Source organism: Salvelinus alpinus, chromosome 1 (assembly GCF_045679555.1).
Source record: "Salvelinus alpinus chromosome 1, SLU_Salpinus.1, whole genome shotgun sequence".
NCBI classification, from domain to species: Eukaryota; Metazoa; Chordata; class Actinopteri; order Salmoniformes; family Salmonidae; genus Salvelinus; species Salvelinus alpinus.
In genome coordinates this window covers 81,385,970-81,406,992 of record NC_092086.1, presented here as the reverse complement: position 1 = coordinate 81,406,992, position 21,023 = coordinate 81,385,970, and the positions used below count along the sequence as shown (strand labels likewise).

General features: G+C 40.9%; 2 protein-coding genes across 3 annotated transcripts; both read left to right on the top strand.

Moving 5' to 3' along the window:
- Window positions 1–181: 181 nt before the first annotated feature.
- On the top strand, window positions 182–6,303 carry LOC139531525 (proteasome assembly chaperone 1-like). The gene is made up of 4 exons (XM_071328036.1): window positions 182–5,213; window positions 5,389–5,587; window positions 5,703–5,833; window positions 6,092–6,303. The coding sequence occupies exons 2-4, from the start codon at window positions 5,425–5,427 to the stop codon at window positions 6,167–6,169; spliced, it is 372 nt and encodes a 123-aa protein (XP_071184137.1). The 5' UTR covers window positions 182–5,213; window positions 5,389–5,424; the 3' UTR covers window positions 6,170–6,303.
- A 608-nt stretch (window positions 6,304–6,911) lies between these two features.
- LOC139531493 (GTPase IMAP family member 8-like) lies at window positions 6,912–20,245 on the top strand. Of its 2 annotated transcripts, XM_071327988.1 has the most exons (7): window positions 6,912–6,997; window positions 13,959–14,058; window positions 14,163–14,888; window positions 15,078–15,797; window positions 16,040–16,164; window positions 16,467–17,154; window positions 17,291–20,245. In XM_071327988.1, the coding sequence occupies exons 2-7, from the start codon at window positions 14,031–14,033 to the stop codon at window positions 17,575–17,577; spliced, it is 2,574 nt and encodes an 857-aa protein (XP_071184089.1). In that variant the 5' UTR covers window positions 6,912–6,997; window positions 13,959–14,030; the 3' UTR covers window positions 17,578–20,245. The 2 variants fall into 2 exon arrangements, with proteins under 2 accessions (XP_071184089.1, XP_071184096.1); XM_071327995.1 differs by lacking the exon at window positions 6,912–6,997 and having other exon boundaries at window positions 12,698–14,058.
- The last annotated feature ends 778 nt before the right edge of the window (window positions 20,246–21,023 follow it).

Sequence of the window (21,023 nt, the reverse complement as noted above, 5' to 3'; positions counted from 1 at the left end):
TTATCTTTTGTTTGTTTTTATTCCCATCCTACAGCTCCACTCCCATCTATCTCTGAACACTATCCAGTTTTTATTTCTATGTGCCATATATTTTTAAACTGTGCTGTGATGTTCCACAAAAGTTCTGTACCTTTCTATTCTCATAGATCCTACATATTGTAAATTAAAAATACACTTTTTTTGCTAAAGGTATTATTATATTATTGATAGTCAATCTATGATTTTTTGTAGGGCTCCCGGGTGGTGCAGCGGTCTAAGGCAGTGCATCAGTGCAAGAGGCGTCACTACAGTCCCTGGTCCTCCAATTTTTGGGGGCATCTAAAGCACATTTCTACACAATTCTTTATGACACATGGCCCTTCTAGCCATCTCTATTTAGAAAAACAAAAGTAAGCATAAATGCCCACAGACATCAAGCTAGGTAAGCGATTATTAAATATATTTAAGTGATTGATAAGACTGAACTAGATCCATGATAATTCAATAATCAATATTGTGTTGCAATAATTGAAATGACCAGTTATTCCCAGATCCCAGACTGTAGCTTAAACTTAAGCAGCTGTCATGTAGGTTTAAGCATCAATTCAAGATGGAACTTTGTATCATTCACTGAATATACTGCAAATTGCACTTGGGACAAGTTCTGCAGCGGGTGGGAGTCAGACAGAAAGCCAGCGGGATGAAGAAATCGGTCCCACACAGACCTCTACTGTCCACCATGACAGTGAAGCCTGTACTGTTAGAGCTGTTTATTACTGTGTCAGTGTGAAAAGTAGGGAATTAGCTAGGCAAACTAACATATCAATAAAATTACATTGCCATACTGACTAATAAAACTCACATTGCAATGAAAAAAATATCAATCTTCAATCGTTTGGCCGATGGTTTCATCGTTTGATTCAGGTCAAGTTTGAGTGAGGCAAAAATAATAGCTAATGTAAGCCAACTTTTGACCAGCTCTCTAACGGTACATCGACTGGTGAAAGCTTGCCAAGTACATTAACTTCTGAAACGGGACAAAACAAAGGCTACAAAACATTTCCATACAAACAACTGCTGTTAGATAGTAATAATAGCCTCCCCATATCGTTGTCTGACAGATAAATAGAGGCTAGAGCTGACCTGGCTGTGGTTGCTACTCACTAGCGTAGCTTATTCATTCACCTCAGTCGAGAGGGGATGAAACATTAGCTAACGTTACATGTCAGTTACAATACGAGCGCAGCACTGCGAATAAACACTAGTTTAGTCTTTTTCTGTTAAGTTAAACAACAGTTACCGTGCCAGCTACATCAGTCATCTAAAGAGTAGACAGTTTCTGTTCTTGTTCGGGCGGCGTTCGGTGGTCGAAGTCACCGGCCTTCTAGCCATCGCTGCTCCACCTTTCATTTTCCATTTGTTTTGTCTTCCCTCACACCTGGTTCACATTCCCTCATCAGACTAAATGTATATTACCCTCTGTTTCCCCCATGTCTGTGTGTGGAATTGTTCTTTGTGTAGGGCGTTACGCTACTGGCTGGCTTGTTTCAAACCTAGGATTGTTTGTTTTGTTTAATCCGGTTCATGTTACCGTGGTTGTGCTTTGTGCTGCCTCGCCTGTGCCTTTGGGCCAGGGTGTATATTAAAGTTCTCCTGTTATCACTCATCTCTGCTCTCCTGCGCCTGACTTCCCCGCAAGCAGTCACTCACCCCGTTACAGAGGACAGGTTTTTGTTCTTTCTGGATTCCATTACAATGACAAATCACAGAGAAAGGGACAGGGCAACAACTCTTACAATTCCAACAATTGAATCCTGCAAGATACTGTTCTTAATTATAAGTACCTTTTTTTTGCCAAAGCAGAAATGCTGAAAATATGTTTTTCCTGTGCTACAGACGTCTATATCGGTCCGATAATACTAGTAATGGTCCAGTGGACTACTGTTGTGATTCTAAAAAATATACAGTGCCTTCGGAAAGTATTCAGACCCCTTGACTTTTTAAAATTTTTGTTATGTTACAGCCTTATTCTAAAACTGATTAAAACCAATTTTTCCCTTATCAATCTACACACAATACTCCATAATGACAAAGCAAAAACAGATTTTTAAAATTTTATTTACCCCTTTTTCGTGGTATCCAATTGGTAGTTACAGTCTTGTCTCATCGCTGCAACTCCCTTACGGACTCGGGAGAGGCGAAGGATCGAGAGCTGTGCGTCCTCCGAAACACAACCCATCCCAACCAAGCCGCATTGCTTCTTGACACATTGCCCACTTAACCCGGAAGATAGCCGCACCAATGTGTCGGAGGAAACACCGTACACCTGGCGACTGTGTCAGCATGCACTGCGCCCAGCCTGCCACAGGAGTCGCTAGTGCACGATGGGACAAGGACATCCCTGCCGACCAAACCCTCCTCTAACCCGGACAACGCTGGGCCAATTGTGCGCCACCCCATGGGTCTCCCGGTCGCGGCCGGCTGCGACAGAGCCTAGACTCGAACCCAGAATTTCTAGTGGCACATCTAGCACTGTGATGTTGTGCCTTAGACCACTTTTTTTTACTGAACTATCACATTTACATTAGTACTCAGACCCTTTACTCAGTACTTTGTTGAAGCACCTTTGGCAGTGATTACAGCCTCGAGTCTTCTTGGGTATGACGCTACAAGCTTGGCACACATGTATATGGGGAGTTTCTCCCATTCCTCTCTGCAGATCCTCTCAAGCTCTGTCAGGTTGGATGGGGAGCAATGCTGCACAGTTATTTTCAGGTGTCTCCAGAGATGTTTGATTGGTTTCAAGTTTGGCTGGGCCACTCAAGGACATTCAGAGACTTGTCCCGAAGCCACTCCTGCGTTGTCTTGGCTGTGTGCTTAGGGTCGTTGTCCTGTTTGAAGGTGAACCTTCGCCCCAGTCTTAGGTCCTGAGCGCTCTGTAGCAGGTTTTCATCAAGGATCTATGTACTTTGCTCTGTTCATCTTTGCCTCGATCGTGACTAGTCTCACAGTCCCTGTCGCTGAAAAACATCCCGTCAGCATGATGCTGCCACCACCATGCTTCACCTTAGGAGTTTTGGCAAACTCCAAGCGGGCTGTCATGTCATGTGCCTTTTATTGAAGAGTGGCTTCCGTCTGGCCACTCTACCATAAATGCCTGATTGTTGGAGTGCTGCAGAGATGGTTGTCCTTCTGGAAGATTCTCAAATCTCCACAGAGGAACTCAAAAGCTCTGTCAAATCGGATGTAATCACATACACATGGTTAACAGATGTTAATGCGAGTGTAGCGACAGTGCAGTAATATCTAACAAGTAATCTAACAATTTTACAACAACTACCTTATACACACAAGTGTAAAGGAATGATGCAGTAGATGGTATAGAGTACAGTATATACATATGAGATGAGTAATGTAGGGTATGTAAACATGATATAAAGTGGCATTGTTTAAAGTGACTAGTGATACATTTATTACATCCAATTTTGAATTATTAAAGTGGCTAGAGATTGAGTCAGTGTGTTGGCAGCAGCCACTCAATGTTAGTGATGGCTGTTTAATGCAGCCGTCATACCGCTCAGGAAGGAGACACGTTGTGTCTCCTAGAGATGAACGTATTTGGTGTGAAAATATGCAAATCAATCCCAGAACAGCAGCAAAGGACCTTGTGAAGATGCTGGAGGAAACGGGTACTTAACCGCGATTAAAAAAGCCAGACTACAGTTTGCAACTGCACATGGGGATAAAGATCGTACTTTTTGGAGAAATGTCCTCTGGTCTGATGAAACAAAAATAGAGCTGTTTGGCCATAATGACCATCGTTATGTTTGGAGGAAAAGGGGGATCCTTGCAAGCTGAAGAACACCATCCCAACCGTGAAGCACGGGGGTGGCAGCATCATGTTGTGGGGGTTCTTTGCTGCAGGAGGGACTGGTGCATTTCACAAAATAGGTGGCATCATGAGGTAGGAAAAGTATGTGGATATATTGAAGCAACATCTCAAGACATCAGTCAGGAAGTTACAGCTTGTTCACACATGGGTCTTCCAAATAGACAATGACCCCAAGCATACTTCCAAAGTTGTGGCAAAATGGCTTCAGGACAACAAAGTCAAGGTATTGGAGTGGCCATCACAAAGCCCTGACCTCAATCCTATAGAACATTTGTGGGCAGAACTGAAAAAGCGTGTGCAAGCAAGGAGGCCTACAAACCTGACTCAGTTACACCAGCTCTGTCAGGAGGAATGGGCCAAAATTCACCCAATTTATTGAGGGAAGCTTGTGGAAGGCTAACCGAAAAGTTTTTTTTTTTTAAAGGCAATGCTACCAAATTCTAATTGAGTGTATGTAAACTTCTGACCCACAGGGAATGTGATGAAAGAAATAAAAGCTGAACTAATTCTCTCTACTATTATTCTGACATTTCACATTCTTAAAATAGTGGTGATCCTAGCTGACCTAAGACAGGGAATGTTTACTAGGATTAAGTGTCAGAAATTGTGAAAACCTGAATTTAAATTAATTTGGCTAAGGTGTATGTAAACTTCTGACTTTAACTCTATATCCAATTTAAAAAAAACATCTACATTTAAATGGTATTAATATTAATTTGCATATATTCCCGTTAATTCCCATGGAAAGTTTCCACCTCTGAATCTTCCCCAAAAGGTGCAACCCTAGTCCTTGAGTTGCCCAGCCAGAGCCTTGAGCCCGATCGAACATCTCTGGAGAGACATGAAAATCGCTGTGCAGCTACGCTCCCCATTCAACCTGACAGAGCTTGAGAGGATCTGCAGAGAAGAATGGGAGAAACTCTGTAATCGCTGCCAAACGTGCTTCAACAAAGTACTGAGTAAAGGTTCTGAATACTTTTTTTTTGTAATTTACAAACATTTCTACAAACGTGTTTATGCTTTGTCTTTATGGGGTATTGTGTGTAGATTGATGAGGGGGAAAAAACTATTTTAATTTATTTTAGAATAAGGCTGTAACGTAACAAAATGTGGAAAAAGTTAACAGGTCTGAATACTTTCCGAATGCATTGTATATGGAACTTTTAAGGTGTGTTTTTAACTATTTTAATTGCTTCTGTAGTCCGAGTGAAACGCTGAGATATGCAACTCAGCGACTACAACAGATTCTTTAAAGCGTATTATTGTTTTCTTTTTGTAGGTTTTAATATGCCAAAGTACTTGTTACATTGCTGAGGACCAGCTGTTTGAATGGACAGAAAAGGTAAGGCTCTTGTGATTTTATTGTTGTCTTGTAGAGGTTAATGCCCTCTGCTTGATATGAATACATTACGCAGATGTAAGGTTATAATTAAGGAGCTATGGTGACCAAAAACCATTCTTCAGCAATGACTAAAGGTCTCTCTGTCTGCCCTTCTCTCTCCTTCCTTCTGTACTAGGTGTTTGGCTGCCTTGAGTATAGAGAGCTCAATGTGATGGTGCTTTCAGACAGCCCTGTGGCTGAGTACAAAATGCCAGACTACCTCTACGGTAGCACCATCCCCTTCATACGCTCCCTCAAGAGCAGTGCTTACAAATGCCAGGCCTTTTGCCCTGCAGTAGGGCAGCCCAGCATCCTCACTGGACTGCCAGCTGCAGGTACCGCCACACTGTCTCTGCTCTCCATGGGTTCAGGAAAAAGTCATGGTCATTCTTGGATTATTTTCACACAGAATAACCCAAATTCTAAAATGAATCTCTATTCTTTCCTCAGTACTGAGCCACTGCCAAGTCCATCAGATTCCAGCTGTTCTGTACCAATGTTACTCTGATGTCATCAGCCCAGACTCAGTCACCATGGAAACCTACAAACCTGCTCTGACAAGTTTAAGCAAGTTGGTTAAAGTGAGTACTGTACACAGGAGGTTGCTGAGGGTTGGATGGCTCATAATGCCAGGAACAAAGTGAATGGAATAGCATCAAACACATTTGATACCATTCTGCTCCAGGCATTACCTCGAGCCTGTTCTCCCCAATTAAGGTGCCACCAATCTCCTGTCACATATCACAAAAATAGGAGTGGTAGAATGAACACATTTGTTTTCTTAAGAGCAGTGAGTATCTTCATTTTGCTGATCCCTCTTTCTCTCCTTTAACCACCAGTTGGAGTCTTGTCCGAGTGCAGACGTCCTCCGAAAGGTTGCTAAAATCAGCGAGACTCAGAGTAACCTGTATACTTAAATCAGCGAGACTCAGAGTAACCTGTATACTTAAATGTGGAGGGTTTATTTTGACTCGATAGGCTTTGTATTTTTCTTTTATTTAACTGCAAAATAATATGCAATTGATGTTTCATTTTCAATAAATAAAAACAAATCACCCCCATGATAATAATACATTTCTGATTGATCTGAACACTGAAATTGACTGACATTTAGGTGTGAATAGCCAAATAAATTCTCCAACACAGTATATAAAATTATATTCAGAGTCAAGACCCAGCTCCATTTGTTCCACAGTCACAATTTTTGTTCCAAAAGTCCTTCTTTGTCATAGGTAAAACATTTGCCTCAAGAACCCAACTTAACCATGATGGTTGTTCCACCCTGCAGCTTGGCAGTATAACAACCTATTATACTGCCAAACAACCTATACTATTTGAAATCTTTCAAAGGTTTTGAATGTTTGCTTTAGCCAGCCTGAAGTGCTAGTGGGTTGGGGTTTGCACTTATGGGACTTTTCAATTGCAACAGAAGCTCAATCAAGCACACATGAGGGTTTGAAATGATTTCAAATACTATTTGATCCCAGGTCTGTATGGCACTATATGCCAATGCTGATCATGTCTACATTTCTGCATTGGTTGTAGTTTAAACATTTTTGGGGACCTAAACAGGTTGAGGCAGGTTTACACTGTGAATCTTCTGTTATATTTCGAAATGCAACCCTGGAATGCAGACTCAGAAAGTTAGTGCCAGTGTGTGTGTGTTCAGATTTCACTTTCACCTGCTACTCTTTTTGTTGACTTTGCGACAAGATATTGTACCAAGTCATCACATTCAACATATGGTAAGTTACTTAAATCATTTAGCGTAACACAAGGATCTTGTCTTATATACTGTTTTTTACCATTCTGCGACGACAAACTTTTAACATAACTTAGCAGTATTTAAACACGAAAAACCACTTACTAATACTGCTTTACAATAATATGCGTACACTTCCCAGTTGCCAAAATTTGAATGGTTCGCCTAATTTCAGTTTGTGACAAAACAAGCAATGTATAGTGTGCAGAATCAAAATATATTTTCAATAAGCAAAATATCACGTTTTCAGCACTTTGAAGCTGGTGTACAAAACCGAAAGTAAAAGCTAAAATGTTATTTAAGGGGAGCCTAGAAATGGTGCAAATGGAACAGGTCTACCGCTTCTCAGACTTACACTCACATTTGTAGATTAAAAAGCTGAGAGGGGTGCAATTGCGGCCCTCATTTCGGGCCGTTCCAGTATGTGGGCATTCCTGTATCTGCCCTTACGAAAAAAGATTGCAGTCAGAGTGCAGTATAGCTGCAAATTCTGCATCCAAACACCACAGTCGACTGCAGTAACATTTACTGCAGTTTCAAACTTGCTATATTTTTTGTAAGGGTGCAGGAATCCGTCTTCATACTTCTATCTGTTGGTAAATGTTTAAGAAAGGTATCCGGTACATAGGTGGGAGTCAGGGGCGCGTACACTAGGTGGCGGTAATGCACCATAACGTTGGATGGCAACCACGATAAACCCCACAGAAGAAAATAAGAAGCGGGGACAATAACCGTAGCCAGTGATGCAATAATCGCCATTTTCTTGCTTATTTGAAAGCGATTTGACGGCTGAAAATATATTGGTCGCGGTTTGAAGGTTTTTGGGCTATTACTAACTTTTACGGCGGCCACCAAGGCATTTCCCTTAGAAAATATATAATTCACTGTTACTTGCTACTGACTGTCAGAAAGCGAGTCAGGCTACTGATTGAGTGGTGGGAGGGAGATTGAGTGCATGTGTACAGCTATTGGCTGAGTCATGTGAACGAGAGAAGACTGCAGCAAGCGCACACGTCGCGTGATAACTTTTTACCAGTTGTAGATAGGCTATTTAGATGCCTATTTCCAACCCTTTTTCCATAAAACATTAATACGCTAGAAATAATGTACATAAAGAAATAATGAAGCACTGGAAAACGACTTTGGCGCACCAGAGCACATTACAATAGTTCGCTAAGAGGTGGTTTAAACTGTTTTCTAATGTTGAGTTTGCTTAAAACCTCTCTGGGATAGATGGGAAGCTACCATCCCACCTTGCCAAAAGCCAGTGAAAATGCAGAGCGCCAAATTCAAATAAATTACTATAAAAATTCAACTTTCATTAAATCACACATGCAAGATACCAAATTAAAGCTACACTTGTTGTGAATCCAGCCAACATGTCAGATTTCAAATAGGCTTTTCGGCGAAAGCAAACGATGCTATTATCTGAGGATAGCACCATAGTAAACAAAGAGAGAGAAGCATATTTCAACCCTGCAGGCGCGACACAAAACGCAGAAATAAAAATATAATTCATGCCTTACCTTTGAAGAGCTTCTTTTGTTGGCACTCCAATATGTCCCATAAACATCACAAATGGTCCTTTTGTTCGATTAATTCTGTCGATATATATCCAAAATGTCAATTTATTTGGCGCGTTTGATCCAGAAAAACACCGGTTCCAACTTGTGCAACGTGACTACAAAATATCTCAAAAGTTACCTGTAAACTTTGCCAAAACATTTCAAACTACTTTTGTAATACATCTTTAGGTATTTTTTAAAGTAAATAATTGAAGACGGGATGATCTGTGTTCAATACAGGATTAAAACAAACTGTAGCTAGCTTTCTGGTCACGCGCCTCTATCTAACAGTACACTTCAAGTTACCCTTGTTCTGGATGGCTGTACTTCTTCATTACACAAAGGAAAAACCTCAACCAATTTCTAAAGACTGTTGACATCCAGTGGAAGCGGTAGGAACTGCAAGAAGGTCCCTTAGAAATCTGGATTCCCAATGAAAACCCATTGAAAAGAGTGACCAAAAAAAAAAAAAATTCTGAATGGTTTGTCCTCGGGATTTCGGCTGCTAAATAAGTTCTGTTATACTCACAGACATGATTCAAACAGTTTTAGAAACTTCAGTGTTTTCTATCCAAATCTACTAATAATATGCATATCTTATCTTCTGGGGATGAGTAGCTGGCAGTTGAATTTGGGTATGCTTTTCATCCAAACGTGAAAATGCTGCCCCCTATCCTAGAAAACGGTATCAAACTATTTGTTTTATGCATGCTCAGTTCTTGGGTCTCGGTGGCTGCCCGAATGGAAATTTCAAATGGAAGTTATGGAACTCCCTCACGTGATTCTTTTTATGGGGAAAAGTCCTCAATGAAACTGACATTAAATGTGGAGAATGATACATTTGCCTCTGTTGGCCATCAAGTAGTATACTATTTGATATAATACATATTGTAACGATCCTGTAAGCCCACCGAAACTCGCACGTTGTTTGTTGACTAGCGAAAACAGTCTTGGACACTGATTTCCCATCGAATAATCAAGTTGTAATTTTTTGGGATGAACAGACAGTGCACACCAGCACTGACAAACCGCACACAACGCCTTCCCAAAAACTCTATCAGCATGCCTCCCGCATCCTCACATACAGCAACTCATTTGTATATCATTGTGTGATAGGCTGAGAGACTTTCGAATGGGTAAAACATTACAATATGTTGAAATTACGATATCACTGGAGTCATTGCAAATCAATTTGTGCCGCTTGTGTAGCCTACCTGGAGCTGTCAAACCAATTTTAATAAATAGCCTATAACTTCAGTTTCTTGTTGTAGCCTTGTGTAATTTTGCAATTATTAATGGACATGTTTAGTTAAGTAAATTGGAAGTTATCAAAGCTCTATGGCAATTGCTGATCAGTTGTTAGAATACATTAGATCAGTGGTTCTTAACCTTGTTGGAGGTACTGAACCCCACCAGTTTCATATGCGCATTCACCGAACCCTTCTTAATTGGAAAAATAAAATATGATTTTTTCAAATTCAAAACATAGGTATATATTTTACTGGTGCACAAAATGAACCGTGCATCAACATCAACACTGTGTGTTCAAAGAACAAAATCATCAAAACATGATTTTCACACAAAAACAAAAACATAATAATGAATATTTACTGCAAATCAGTGTGACTTCTGCTGTTGCCTTTCAGAGACCAGTTCAGAAATGCGCGGCTTCACCTTGGCAAGTGCCACTCTCATGTCATTTTCGCAACAAAGTCTGTTCCTTTTCTTCGTTTTTATGTCCAGCATCCTCGAAAAGGTTTGCTCGCAAAGATATGTTGTAACAAACGGTATGAAAATCTCCAGAGCTTTCTTAGCAATAACAGGGTACGTTACCATTTGTTGACACCAAAACGTTGAAAGCGTTGTTGTTCTGAAGAGTTGCTGTTGAACCTGGCTCTGCTGAATTTCAATGATTTCATTGAGGTATTCATCATTGACATCTGTTGTCTCAACACTAAACGTGACCGGCTGTCTCACCCATGCTGGATATGACTCTCTTGTAGGGAAGTATCCGTCGAGAGACTTTGCAAGCTCATCTAAGTGCGTGGCAATTGCTTGCTTCAGTTCCGCGGGTACAGAAATGTCTCCGATTCCAGATACATCTTCGATCTTACTTACACAGTCGTCCAGCAGGGGAAAGTTTGCGAAGTTATCGTTCTCTGTTCGTCGTTTCCATAACGGTAGCTTTTTTTTAAAAGCCTTCAGGTTTTCCTCCGCTTCGATGATGTTGACTCCACCGCCCTGCATCTTTTGATTGAGATGATTGAGAGCTGCGAAGATATCAGCCATGTACGCTAAAATGAGAATGAACTCAGAATTTTTTAAGCAATCTGCATGACAATGTTGGTGCTCTTGCAAAATTGCTCTTGCTAATTCCACACGCACGGCAAAAACACGATTCAGCACCTGTCCGCGGGATAACCACCGAACGTTAGAATGGTACAGAAGTACCTCGAATTCAGAGCCCATTTCTTTACACAGCTCACTGAAGATGCGGTGCCTCAGAGCACTAGTTCGCACATAGTTCACGCATTCCACTACAATTTTTAATTCTTCTGCCAGTTTTGGAGGCAAGGTTTTTGTTGCCAACGCATGCCTGTGCAGAATACAATGCGTAACAATGATGTGTGGTACATCGGCTTTCACTAGCGCACCAAAACCAGACTTTCTTCCCAGCATGACTGGAGCGCCGTCTGAACAGACTGCAGAAACCATATCCCACGAAAGATTGTTGTCTTTGAAGAAGTCATACACAAGTTTCTTCACATCGGCTGCCTTAGTTGTTGTTGTAAGAGGCTTACAAAATAAAAAATCTTCCTTTATCACGTCGTCTTTCACATAGCGCACCAAGCTGGCTTAGATTGGAAACGTCTGTGGTCTCGTCGAGTTGAAGGCTGAATTTTGCCGGGCTTGAAATCAGATCTGCAACTACTTGAGCCAAGATGTCTTTGCTCATGTCCTCTATTCTGTCGCTGATGGTGTCATTTGAAAGAGAAATTTGGGATAACTTAACTTCAGCCTCTTTTCCCAGCATGATATTCGCCATCTTCAACACAGCTGGTTTTATGAGTGTTTCACCAATGGTGTGTGGTTTGCCCTGCTTTGCGATCAGGTAAGCAACTTCGTACGATGCTGTGAGGATCGGTTTGTTGATGGGTACAAAGCCGAGAACAGGCAGAGTAGCCTTTTCATCGAATCTGGCTCTCTTCACCTTGAATTCAGCGAGCGTTGTGTTCTTGTATTCTCCATCTCCATGCAGCTTAAGGAAGTGTTCTCTTAGTTTTGCCGGTGCTAAACTAGAATTGCTCAACTTGGCATTGCAAATCATGCAGTTAGGACGCTGACTCCCATCACGTTCCGTTATACATGTGAATCCATATTGTACATATACGTAAGTATGAAGGGATTAAAATATTAAGAAAGAAATCACAAAACGTACCATCACGACAGTCACAAGTCGACTACTGAGCGCACCAAATTCCCTGCAGCACAGATAGGCCAAGCGATGTAGCGTGATCACCTGCAGCCAATGATGGCCAAGCGGGGCGTGTCATCACGAATCATATGAGTCGGATGTGTGTCTTGACCTCCGCCGAACCCCTGAGACTGACTCACCGAACCCCTGGGGTTCGATCGAACCCAGGTTAAGAACCACTGCATTAGATTGACGCAACAGTAGTCAGATTAAGCTACAGGTATAAAAAAAAATCAATAAAATAAATGATTGCCAACAACACTGGCTGTTGTTCGCAAGCATATTTGGTTTATTCATATTTTCGTTCAGTGATTGAAATGATGACCCCATCCTCAGTAGCCAATCCAGCAGGCTATTGGAAAACACAAGCATTTATTACCTCGAAATCGCCTCGCTATTCATGTTGAAAAAATGAGTCTGTTAATTTGAACTAATCAAGCTGCTAAATCGTTCAGTTTACATCTTGCCTACATCTTGTCTAGGCTACTGTGTACTATCTGAAATGAGATGTAGGCCTATCAGGGGCTATAGGCTACCTGCCTTTATATAAGCAAACCATGACAACATTTACAATCGTAAACCCAGATTTTAATCTGTAGCCTATGCCTATTGACATAAAAAAAAAAATATATATATATATATATATATTCACCTTTATTTAACCAGATAGGTCAGTTGAGAACAAGTTCTCATTTACAACTGCGACCTGGCCAAGATAAAGCAAAGCAGTGCGACACAAACAACAACACAGAGTTACACATGGAATAAACAAACTACATTAGAAACATTTTAAAAAGTCTATATACAGTGTGTGCAAATGGCGTGAGGAGGAGGCGTGAGGAGGCAATAAATAGGCCATAGGCAAAATGACAAGTTGATCTCGCAAATGGGCCATTTGTAATGGTTTGTAGTCTTAACATCTGGTACATAACAGCACAATTACCAGAAAATAGTCTAACATTCGTTTTTTTAATGTTCATCCAAGTGTTTCTTGCTCAGAGATTTCGAGATCCTCTGACCAATTTTCATCACTCAAACTCTCCTGTCGGATTTATCTACAGTTATGCACATGCGCAAAGGGGATTTATTTACAATTATAAACCTGGTTCGAGCACTTAATGCTGATTGGATGAACGCCTTGGTATATCAGACCATATACCATGGGTATGACAAAAAAATACTTTTTATTGTTCTAATTATGTTGGTAACCAATTTATAATAGTAATTAGGCACACCGGGGTTTGTAGTATATGGTCAATATACCACGGACTAACGGCTGTATCCAGGCACTCGGCGTTGAGTCACGCTTAAGAACAGCCCTTAGCCGTGTAATACAGTGCATTCGGAAAGTATTCAGACACCTTGACGTTTTCCTCATTTTGTTACGTTACAGCCTTATTCTAAAATTGATTAAATTGTGACTCCTTGCGGTGGGCTGGGCGCCTGCAGGCTGAATGTTTTTTCCTCAGTTGAACGGTGTTTCCTCCGACACATTGGTGCAGCTGGCTTCCGGGTTAATCGTGCGAGTGTTAATTAAGAAGCGTGGTTTGACGGGTCATGTTTCGGAGTATGCATGACTTGATCTTCGCCTCTTCCGAGCCCGTTGGGGAGTTGCGGCGATGAGACAAGATCACGAAATTGGGGCGAAAAAGTGGGTAAAAAAATAAATAAATGGAAATATCACATTTACATAAGTATTCAGAACCTTTACTCAGTACTTTGTTGAAGCACCTTTGTCAGCGATTACAGCCTTGAGTCTTCTTGGGTATGATGCATATCTGTCTAAAAACATAATCTTGAAAAATACCTAATTTTGAGAGCAATTTGATGTCGATGCAACCTTCAAAGTTCTATTATGTGCTTCATTTAGTCAAATTTCTCATAAAAACATGTCTGTCTGTCAGTTTTATTTTGTTAGAGGTAATAAGTCTTATTGCCAGTGACGGCTAAGGAGGAAGAAGTGTGGAGAACACAAAATGGCAAGTAGGGCACCTCCCTCCCTCGGTAAGTTCTGTGGCAATGTTCAGGATATACAGTACCCTGTAAAAGAAAAACTCATTCCCATTTGAGGAGTGCATCAGGAAAATACTGAGCTCTTTCTTTGACAGGGGAGACCCACCATCGGTCAGAGATGAAGATTGTGCTAATTGGGGGAAGACAGATGTGGGATATAGAAGCCAGCGGGAAGAGTTCAATAGGAAACACCATCCTGGGCAGAGACATTTTTGAGACGGGAAGAAGAACTGCTCAATGTGTGAGCGGACAACGGTATGTGTATGGGAGGCAGATAACTTTGATTGACACCCCAGGCTGGTGGTGGGGTTATCCTGTAGATAATACTCCCAAATTGGATCAATTGGAAATCATGAGAAGTGTATATCTATGTCATCCTGGACCCCAAGCCTTTCTCTTGGTCATTCCCGTGGACACCGTTTTCCCCTACATATTCAAAAGATCGTTACAGGAACACCTGGAGCTATTCAATGAAAGAGTCTGGAGACACACTATTGTGCTGTTTAGTACAATCACTCCCCCCAATGACAGAAGTTTACAGAAACACATAAGAGATTGGCCGGATCTTCATTGGCTTATTAAGAAGTGTGGGAACAGGTATCATGTTCTGAATGTCAATAACAAGGGTGATGGCACCCAGGTCACAGAGCTGCTGGAGAAGATAGAAGAAATGGTGGCAGGAAATGATGGCAATCATTATGAGACAGACCAAGCTCTGTCTGAAGAGCTCGAAGAGAAGAAATTAGCAGTAATTGAAGTAGCCAAACAGATGATGGCTAAGGTACAGAAACAAAGGACCAGACTCAGAGCGCTGATCGAAGGTGAGCTTAAATGTGTGTGTGAAATACTAAGGACAAGATTGAATGAAACCTGACATAGCATTATACATATAGTTTCTTCTTGAGTACCAGAAAAATTGTATAACACAGGAGCAACCACCCACTCTCTTACCTCAGAGCATTTGATCTGCATCCTCACTGTAGATTTCTGATTTATTTTCAATTTTAAAGGAGAGGCAACTAGCCCAACATACCTCAGGCTTGTGATTGTTGGGGCACAATGGGCTGCTAGGAGCTCAGCAGGAAACACCATTCTGGGGGAAGGTGTGTTTGATGTTGCTGATAATACAAGAAGAACAGTGCACTGTGTGACAAGACATGGTGAAGTAGCAGGGAGGCAGCTTACGGTGGTTGACACACCAGGCTGGCACTATAATAGTTCTCTACAGAACACCTCCAAGATGGATAGATTTGAGATAGTGCACAGTGTGTTTCAATGTCCTCCAGGACCTCATGCGGTCCTTCTGGTGGTTCCCTTTGCAACAGCATTCAACAAATCATATAAGAGAGCGGTTGAGGAGCACATGGGTCTCCTCACAGATGCAGTCTGGAAGCACACGATTGTGCTCTTCACACGAGGAGACTGGCTGGGAGACACAACTGTTGAGCAGCGCATTGCGAGTGAAGGGGAGGGTCTTCAGTGGCTCATTGAGAAATGTGGTAACAGATACCATGTTTTTGACAACAAGAATCGAATTGATGCAACCCAGGTAACCGAGCTTCTGGAGAAAGTAGAGGAGATGGTGGCAGAAAACAGAGGTTGTCCTTATGAAATTGACAGAGATGTTTCAGCAGACTTGGAACAGAAAAAGAGGGCTGGAAAAGAAAGAGCTCAAAAGATCACGATGAAGGTGCAGAGACAAATGACGACACTCAGAGAACTGTTTAAAGGTGAGTTTATTTGAATTCTAAGCATAAAACTAACAGAATATGTCTTTCACCACTTCTACATTGTTGTTTCTGTTTCCTCTGTGGACAAACACTTGTGCATATCTCCTAGGTAAATAAAAATCCATCTGTTATTGATTTAGGTTATAATTAGTCTTTGTAAACACCCTTGAGTTTAGGAAATAGAAGAAAAGTTTTGTTTTTGTAACAAGAGCATGCAAAAATTGTAGATTTATATTTTTAAGGGGAGGAACAAATATTCTCTGAGGATGAGTTGAGAATTGTACTTCTTGGGAGAAGAGAGGCTGGGAAGAGTGTGGCAGGAAACACAATACTGATTGGAGAGTTGTTTCCGACAGCTTTGACCAAGGTATGGAAACTTGAATTCACCCTGCTCTATATCCCTTCAGATACTGTATGAATGCAACATACTTTGAGATTTTGGGTCCTCCTGTGCTGTAACTGTAACTATCGTTTAAAGTGTTTCTATCATTAAAGTGGAAATTAAAGCTCAGGAAATGTTTCTTTAATACTAAGGAGTTTTTTGAAATTAAAACCATAGAGCGATGTTCGTGTATGACATCCCCCTGATGGTAACTCCTAAATACAGGTAAAGTTATTTTCTGCTTAATTATTCTGATTTATAAATGTTTTTGTTGTTGATATATTTAGGAATTCAGAATTCAAAACAGAACTATGCAGTGTGTAATGCAACAAAAGAGAGTTGCTGGGATGAAGCTCAAAGTTGTAGATACACCAGGCTGGTGGAAGAGAACCCCACAGGATGCACGAGATTGGGTTCAAGATGAAGTGGTGCGCAGTGTGTCTCTCTGTCCACCTGGCCCCCATGCTTTTCTTCTGGTCATTCCCATTTCTGCACCATTTTCAGAGGGAGACCTCAAAGCAGTAGAGGAGCACCTTGGGCTATTAACTGAGAAAGTCTGGAGACACACAATGGTGCTGTTCACCTGGGGAGATTGGCTAGGAGACAGAGCCATTGAGGAAATTATTGAGAGAGAAGGAGAGGCACTCCAACAACTTGTTGAAAAATGTGGGAACAGGTATCATGTAATGAACTGCCATGGCTGGGATGATGGCTCTCAGGTCACAACACTGTTGAGGAAGGTAAAGGAGATGGTTGTACGTAACAAAGGGCACAATTTCACTATTGCACAGAAGAGTAGGCAGAAGCCAATGCTTCACTGGTTAGCAGGAAAAGGCATGATGACTGAAGAGGAATGGAACAGGAGAGAAGAGGAACTCATAGAGCGGATGTTGAAGGCAGTGGTGGTAGAACCAGAGGAATCCAAACCGCCATTTGTACGGGGGAAGGAAAGCATTGATTTCTTCATCCCCAGCAGTACGTTTGACATTACATTTTCCAAATCTGTTCGTTTTTTTTTATCTTAGAAATGTTTATTAGAATCCTTAACATTTATTGTTGGGTATTCCAGTCAAAGGGATCTTCTAACAGTGTTTGTTGCCCTGGTTTTCAGTGAGTTGTGAGACTCCCTCTGAAGTTGGGAGTTCCTACATAAATTATGGAGCACATGCCAAGGTGTCTGAATGGAGAGTGAAGTATGCTGGGAGATCTGCTGCCTCCTCTGGGCACGGCACTATGAGTTCAGCAGTCAGTTACATGGGCGAATCTCTGGACCGATGGGAGAATCTAGTCAAGGAGAGTCTGGGGGACGGCAAGATAAGGGCAAGGATGTTGGATAGTCCTGCAAAGTCAGAGGCCCACACTTATGGGGTGAAAACCAAACGTAGGAATTCACATTGAGCATAGTTCAAAATGAAAATACCAAGACTAAGAAAATAATACCTACTTTTGAGAAAATACATAACACGTGTACTGTTCTTGGAGCAGCTCTTGCCTTTGCTTGACACATCTGGGGCATAATATCAGGACCTCATCCGAGGAGTGCCATAAGCAAGTTCACTGAAAAAAAAATGATAGCAGGATATTTCAGCTTTGTCATGGGAGTTTCTTGATGTTCTTCTTTTTAGTTTAAGACGGTGGCAGATTACTTGTATCTTTCCATGAATTTGTGTACATATACCCTGAGTGTACAAAACATTAGGAACACCTGCTCTTGCTTTCACCAGGTGAATCCAGGGGAAAGCTGTGATCCCTTATTGATGTCACTTGTTAAATCCGCTTAAATTAGTGTAGATGATCAGTAGGAGACCGGTAAAGAAGGATTTTTAAAGCCATTTGAAACATGGATTGTATATGTGGGCCATTCAGAAGAAGATTTAAGTGCCTTTGAACGGGCATGGTAGTAGGTGCCAGGCACACCGGTTTATGTCAAGAACTGCAACACTGCTAGGTTTTTCATGCTTAAGAGCTTCCCATGAGCTTCCCATGTGTATCAAGAATGGTCCACCACCCAAAGGACATCCAGCCAACTTGACACAACTGTGGGAAGCATTGGAGTCAACATGGGCCAGCATCCCTGTGGAACACTTTCGACACCTTGCAGAGTCCATCCCCCAACGAATTGAGGCTGTTCTGAGGGCAAAAGAGGGTGCAACTCAATATTAGGAAGGTGTTCCTAATGTTAGGTATATTCAGTGTACATTATCAAGTCAAACCAATTAACCAATGATATGTTGAACAGATGCTCAACTACTATTATGACTCTTTCAACATGCCACTGAAAAGATTGAGAGCTGCAATTAATTGTGGTCCTAATGTTTTGTACACTCAGTGTATGTTGACAGAGATGGGCAGTATTTCTGTTACATGAATTTGAAATACGTATTTCAATTAACTTTGTGTATTCCGTAATTTATATTTCACTGGCCTGAACAAAAATTAGATGCGTTTTGTAACAATAAACTTTAGAGATCTGTATTTTTGTATTTTCAAAATATAAAATACTTCTCTATTAAAAAATGTTTTATCCACAACTTTGTGGTCCTAAATGTAAATGAGCACTTGCAAAGCACACATGGTATTATTTTAATGAGCTCCGTACCCAAACAAGCAAGAGGCTTGACTCCACCCTAAAATCTGTCTGCGCAAAAGTACAGCTTTAATCAGTGGAAGTGGGGATTTTTTGTATGGAGGTCTATGAGAGAGAGTCGAATTTGGTCAAAATAAAATATAATTGCTAATTTGTTATGTGAGGCTTATTTGATCGAATATGCGTTTTTTTATGTGTAGGTTCTAAAAAATGTACTCATAAACAGTCAGGTACACAATTATTGCCACCCTTGATAAAGATGAGCAAAAAAGACTGTATGAACTAAATAATACAAATACTGAAGCAATTTAAAAAATATATATATTATTTGAATGTAATACAATTGCTCAAAGACAAATATTTTGTAATATAGTAATAAAAAAATCTAAAAGAGATGACGTTCAAAATTATTTCCACCCCTGTTCTCAATTCTTTCAATACCGCACCTTGCGAGGATAATGGCACTGAGCATTTTTATCAAATGTTTTCTGAGATTGGAGAACACATTGGGAGGGATATTAGACCACTCCTTCATAGAGAATCTTTCTAGATCCCTGATATCCATCATCTGGTCTAATGAACTTCCCCCCGGGGGCTGTGTGTTTGAGTGAGAAAGGCTGAGCAGAACCAAACAGTAAAACATCACATCCCCTTTATTATCGATGCATCGTGCAGACAACATCAAAAGAGCCTTTCCAGATTCTGAAGTCAGGAAACTTCGAGTTAGGTGTTAGCCAGACTAGAGGAAACCAGGTTTTGGCTAAAATATCCTGCTACTTGGTAAAGTTCATGATGCTGCTGACCTTAACATGGGCCCCAGGCAAAATAGCCCCATAACATAAAAGATCCATATGTTTCAGTTTTTTCGACGCCAAACCTACCACTGGTGTGTGTGGCTAAAGAGCTTTATTTTCATGTCATCTGACCATAGCACCAGTTTCAATCCAAGTGCCAATGCCGTTTAGCACTCCAGGCGGTGCTATGGTCAGATGTTACGAAAATAGACCTCTTTGACCACACACCAGTGGTGGGTTTGGCATCAAAAAAACTTAAGTAAAATCTTTGTTAAAATACAAATTGTTTGGGAGCAGAGCTCATTAGAATAGTACTCAGTGTGCTTTGCACATTTACATTTAGGTAATTTAGCAGACACTCTTATTAATAGCAACTAAAAACAACCACATAAAACAGTCATAACAAGTCAAAAGTTTATGTAACTGTTACTGAGAATGTAGTTGTAGTTAGGGGGCTACTTGCAGATGTATTTTTGGTGTTTTAGTTAAATACATTACTTGGCAAAAATATTTAGTATTTTATTTTGATACATTGGTCTTCAGGATCCTTTGTAACAAGATACATTTCGATGTATCTTTGCCCATCTCTGTGTATTTATTGTTGTTTTTTATGTCCCTTTTGTATGGTGTTTTGGACCAAATGACTAACTTTTTGGGATAATAAAGTTAAAGATATGCTCTGGAACTTTGGAGACTACTAAGTATTTTTTAAACCTCTCGCTTTGGGCTGGATGTGTCAATGTGTAGTTCATACATGCATCATCTATGAGCAGAAGGACTGTCTTACCTCCATTTAAAAGTAGTCAATTTCTTCTACTTCTATGAGTTGGTAAACAAACTGAAAGGGTGTACACTGCTACCGGGAGTGTGTTGTCTGAACAGACAAAAAGCCAAGGTTGGTGATTTACTGCCATCTGCAGTTATGGAATCCCTTTCTCTCACATGTAGAGTGGACACCACCAGAGGGAACTGTGGCATTTCCTCAATTGGATTTTATCAACTCCTCACGTCATCTCCCATCCTTTTCTCTCCTCAGTGAGGAAGCGAGGAAAGGAAACGTGGAAACAAAGGCGCTTGTAAGAAATGAGACTCCTTCTCCACTAGCAAATTATGTTTATAGGGGTGGAATCCCAAAATACATGTGTAAAGTGGTAAAAAGAAGTGCAGCTAGTAGTGCTATACATTTTATAGATAAATGGATAATTAGCGGATCAGTTTTAAATGTGGGCAAGCATGCTTTTCTCCTCTGAGAAACAACAGCCGTTTGCAGGGGGTGTGGCTCATTTCAAAAGTCTGCCACAGTAGGATACACCTGAGCATCCTCCACCGGAGGAGGCAATTGAAGAGAGTAGGACAATCCTTCATTCACCTAATAACGAATTGACACTCTCCTACATTTGTCAACCACTTTTCAGTTTCCGGGTCACTGAGGATTTGATCCAATTGAGAAAAGGGCTATGTGT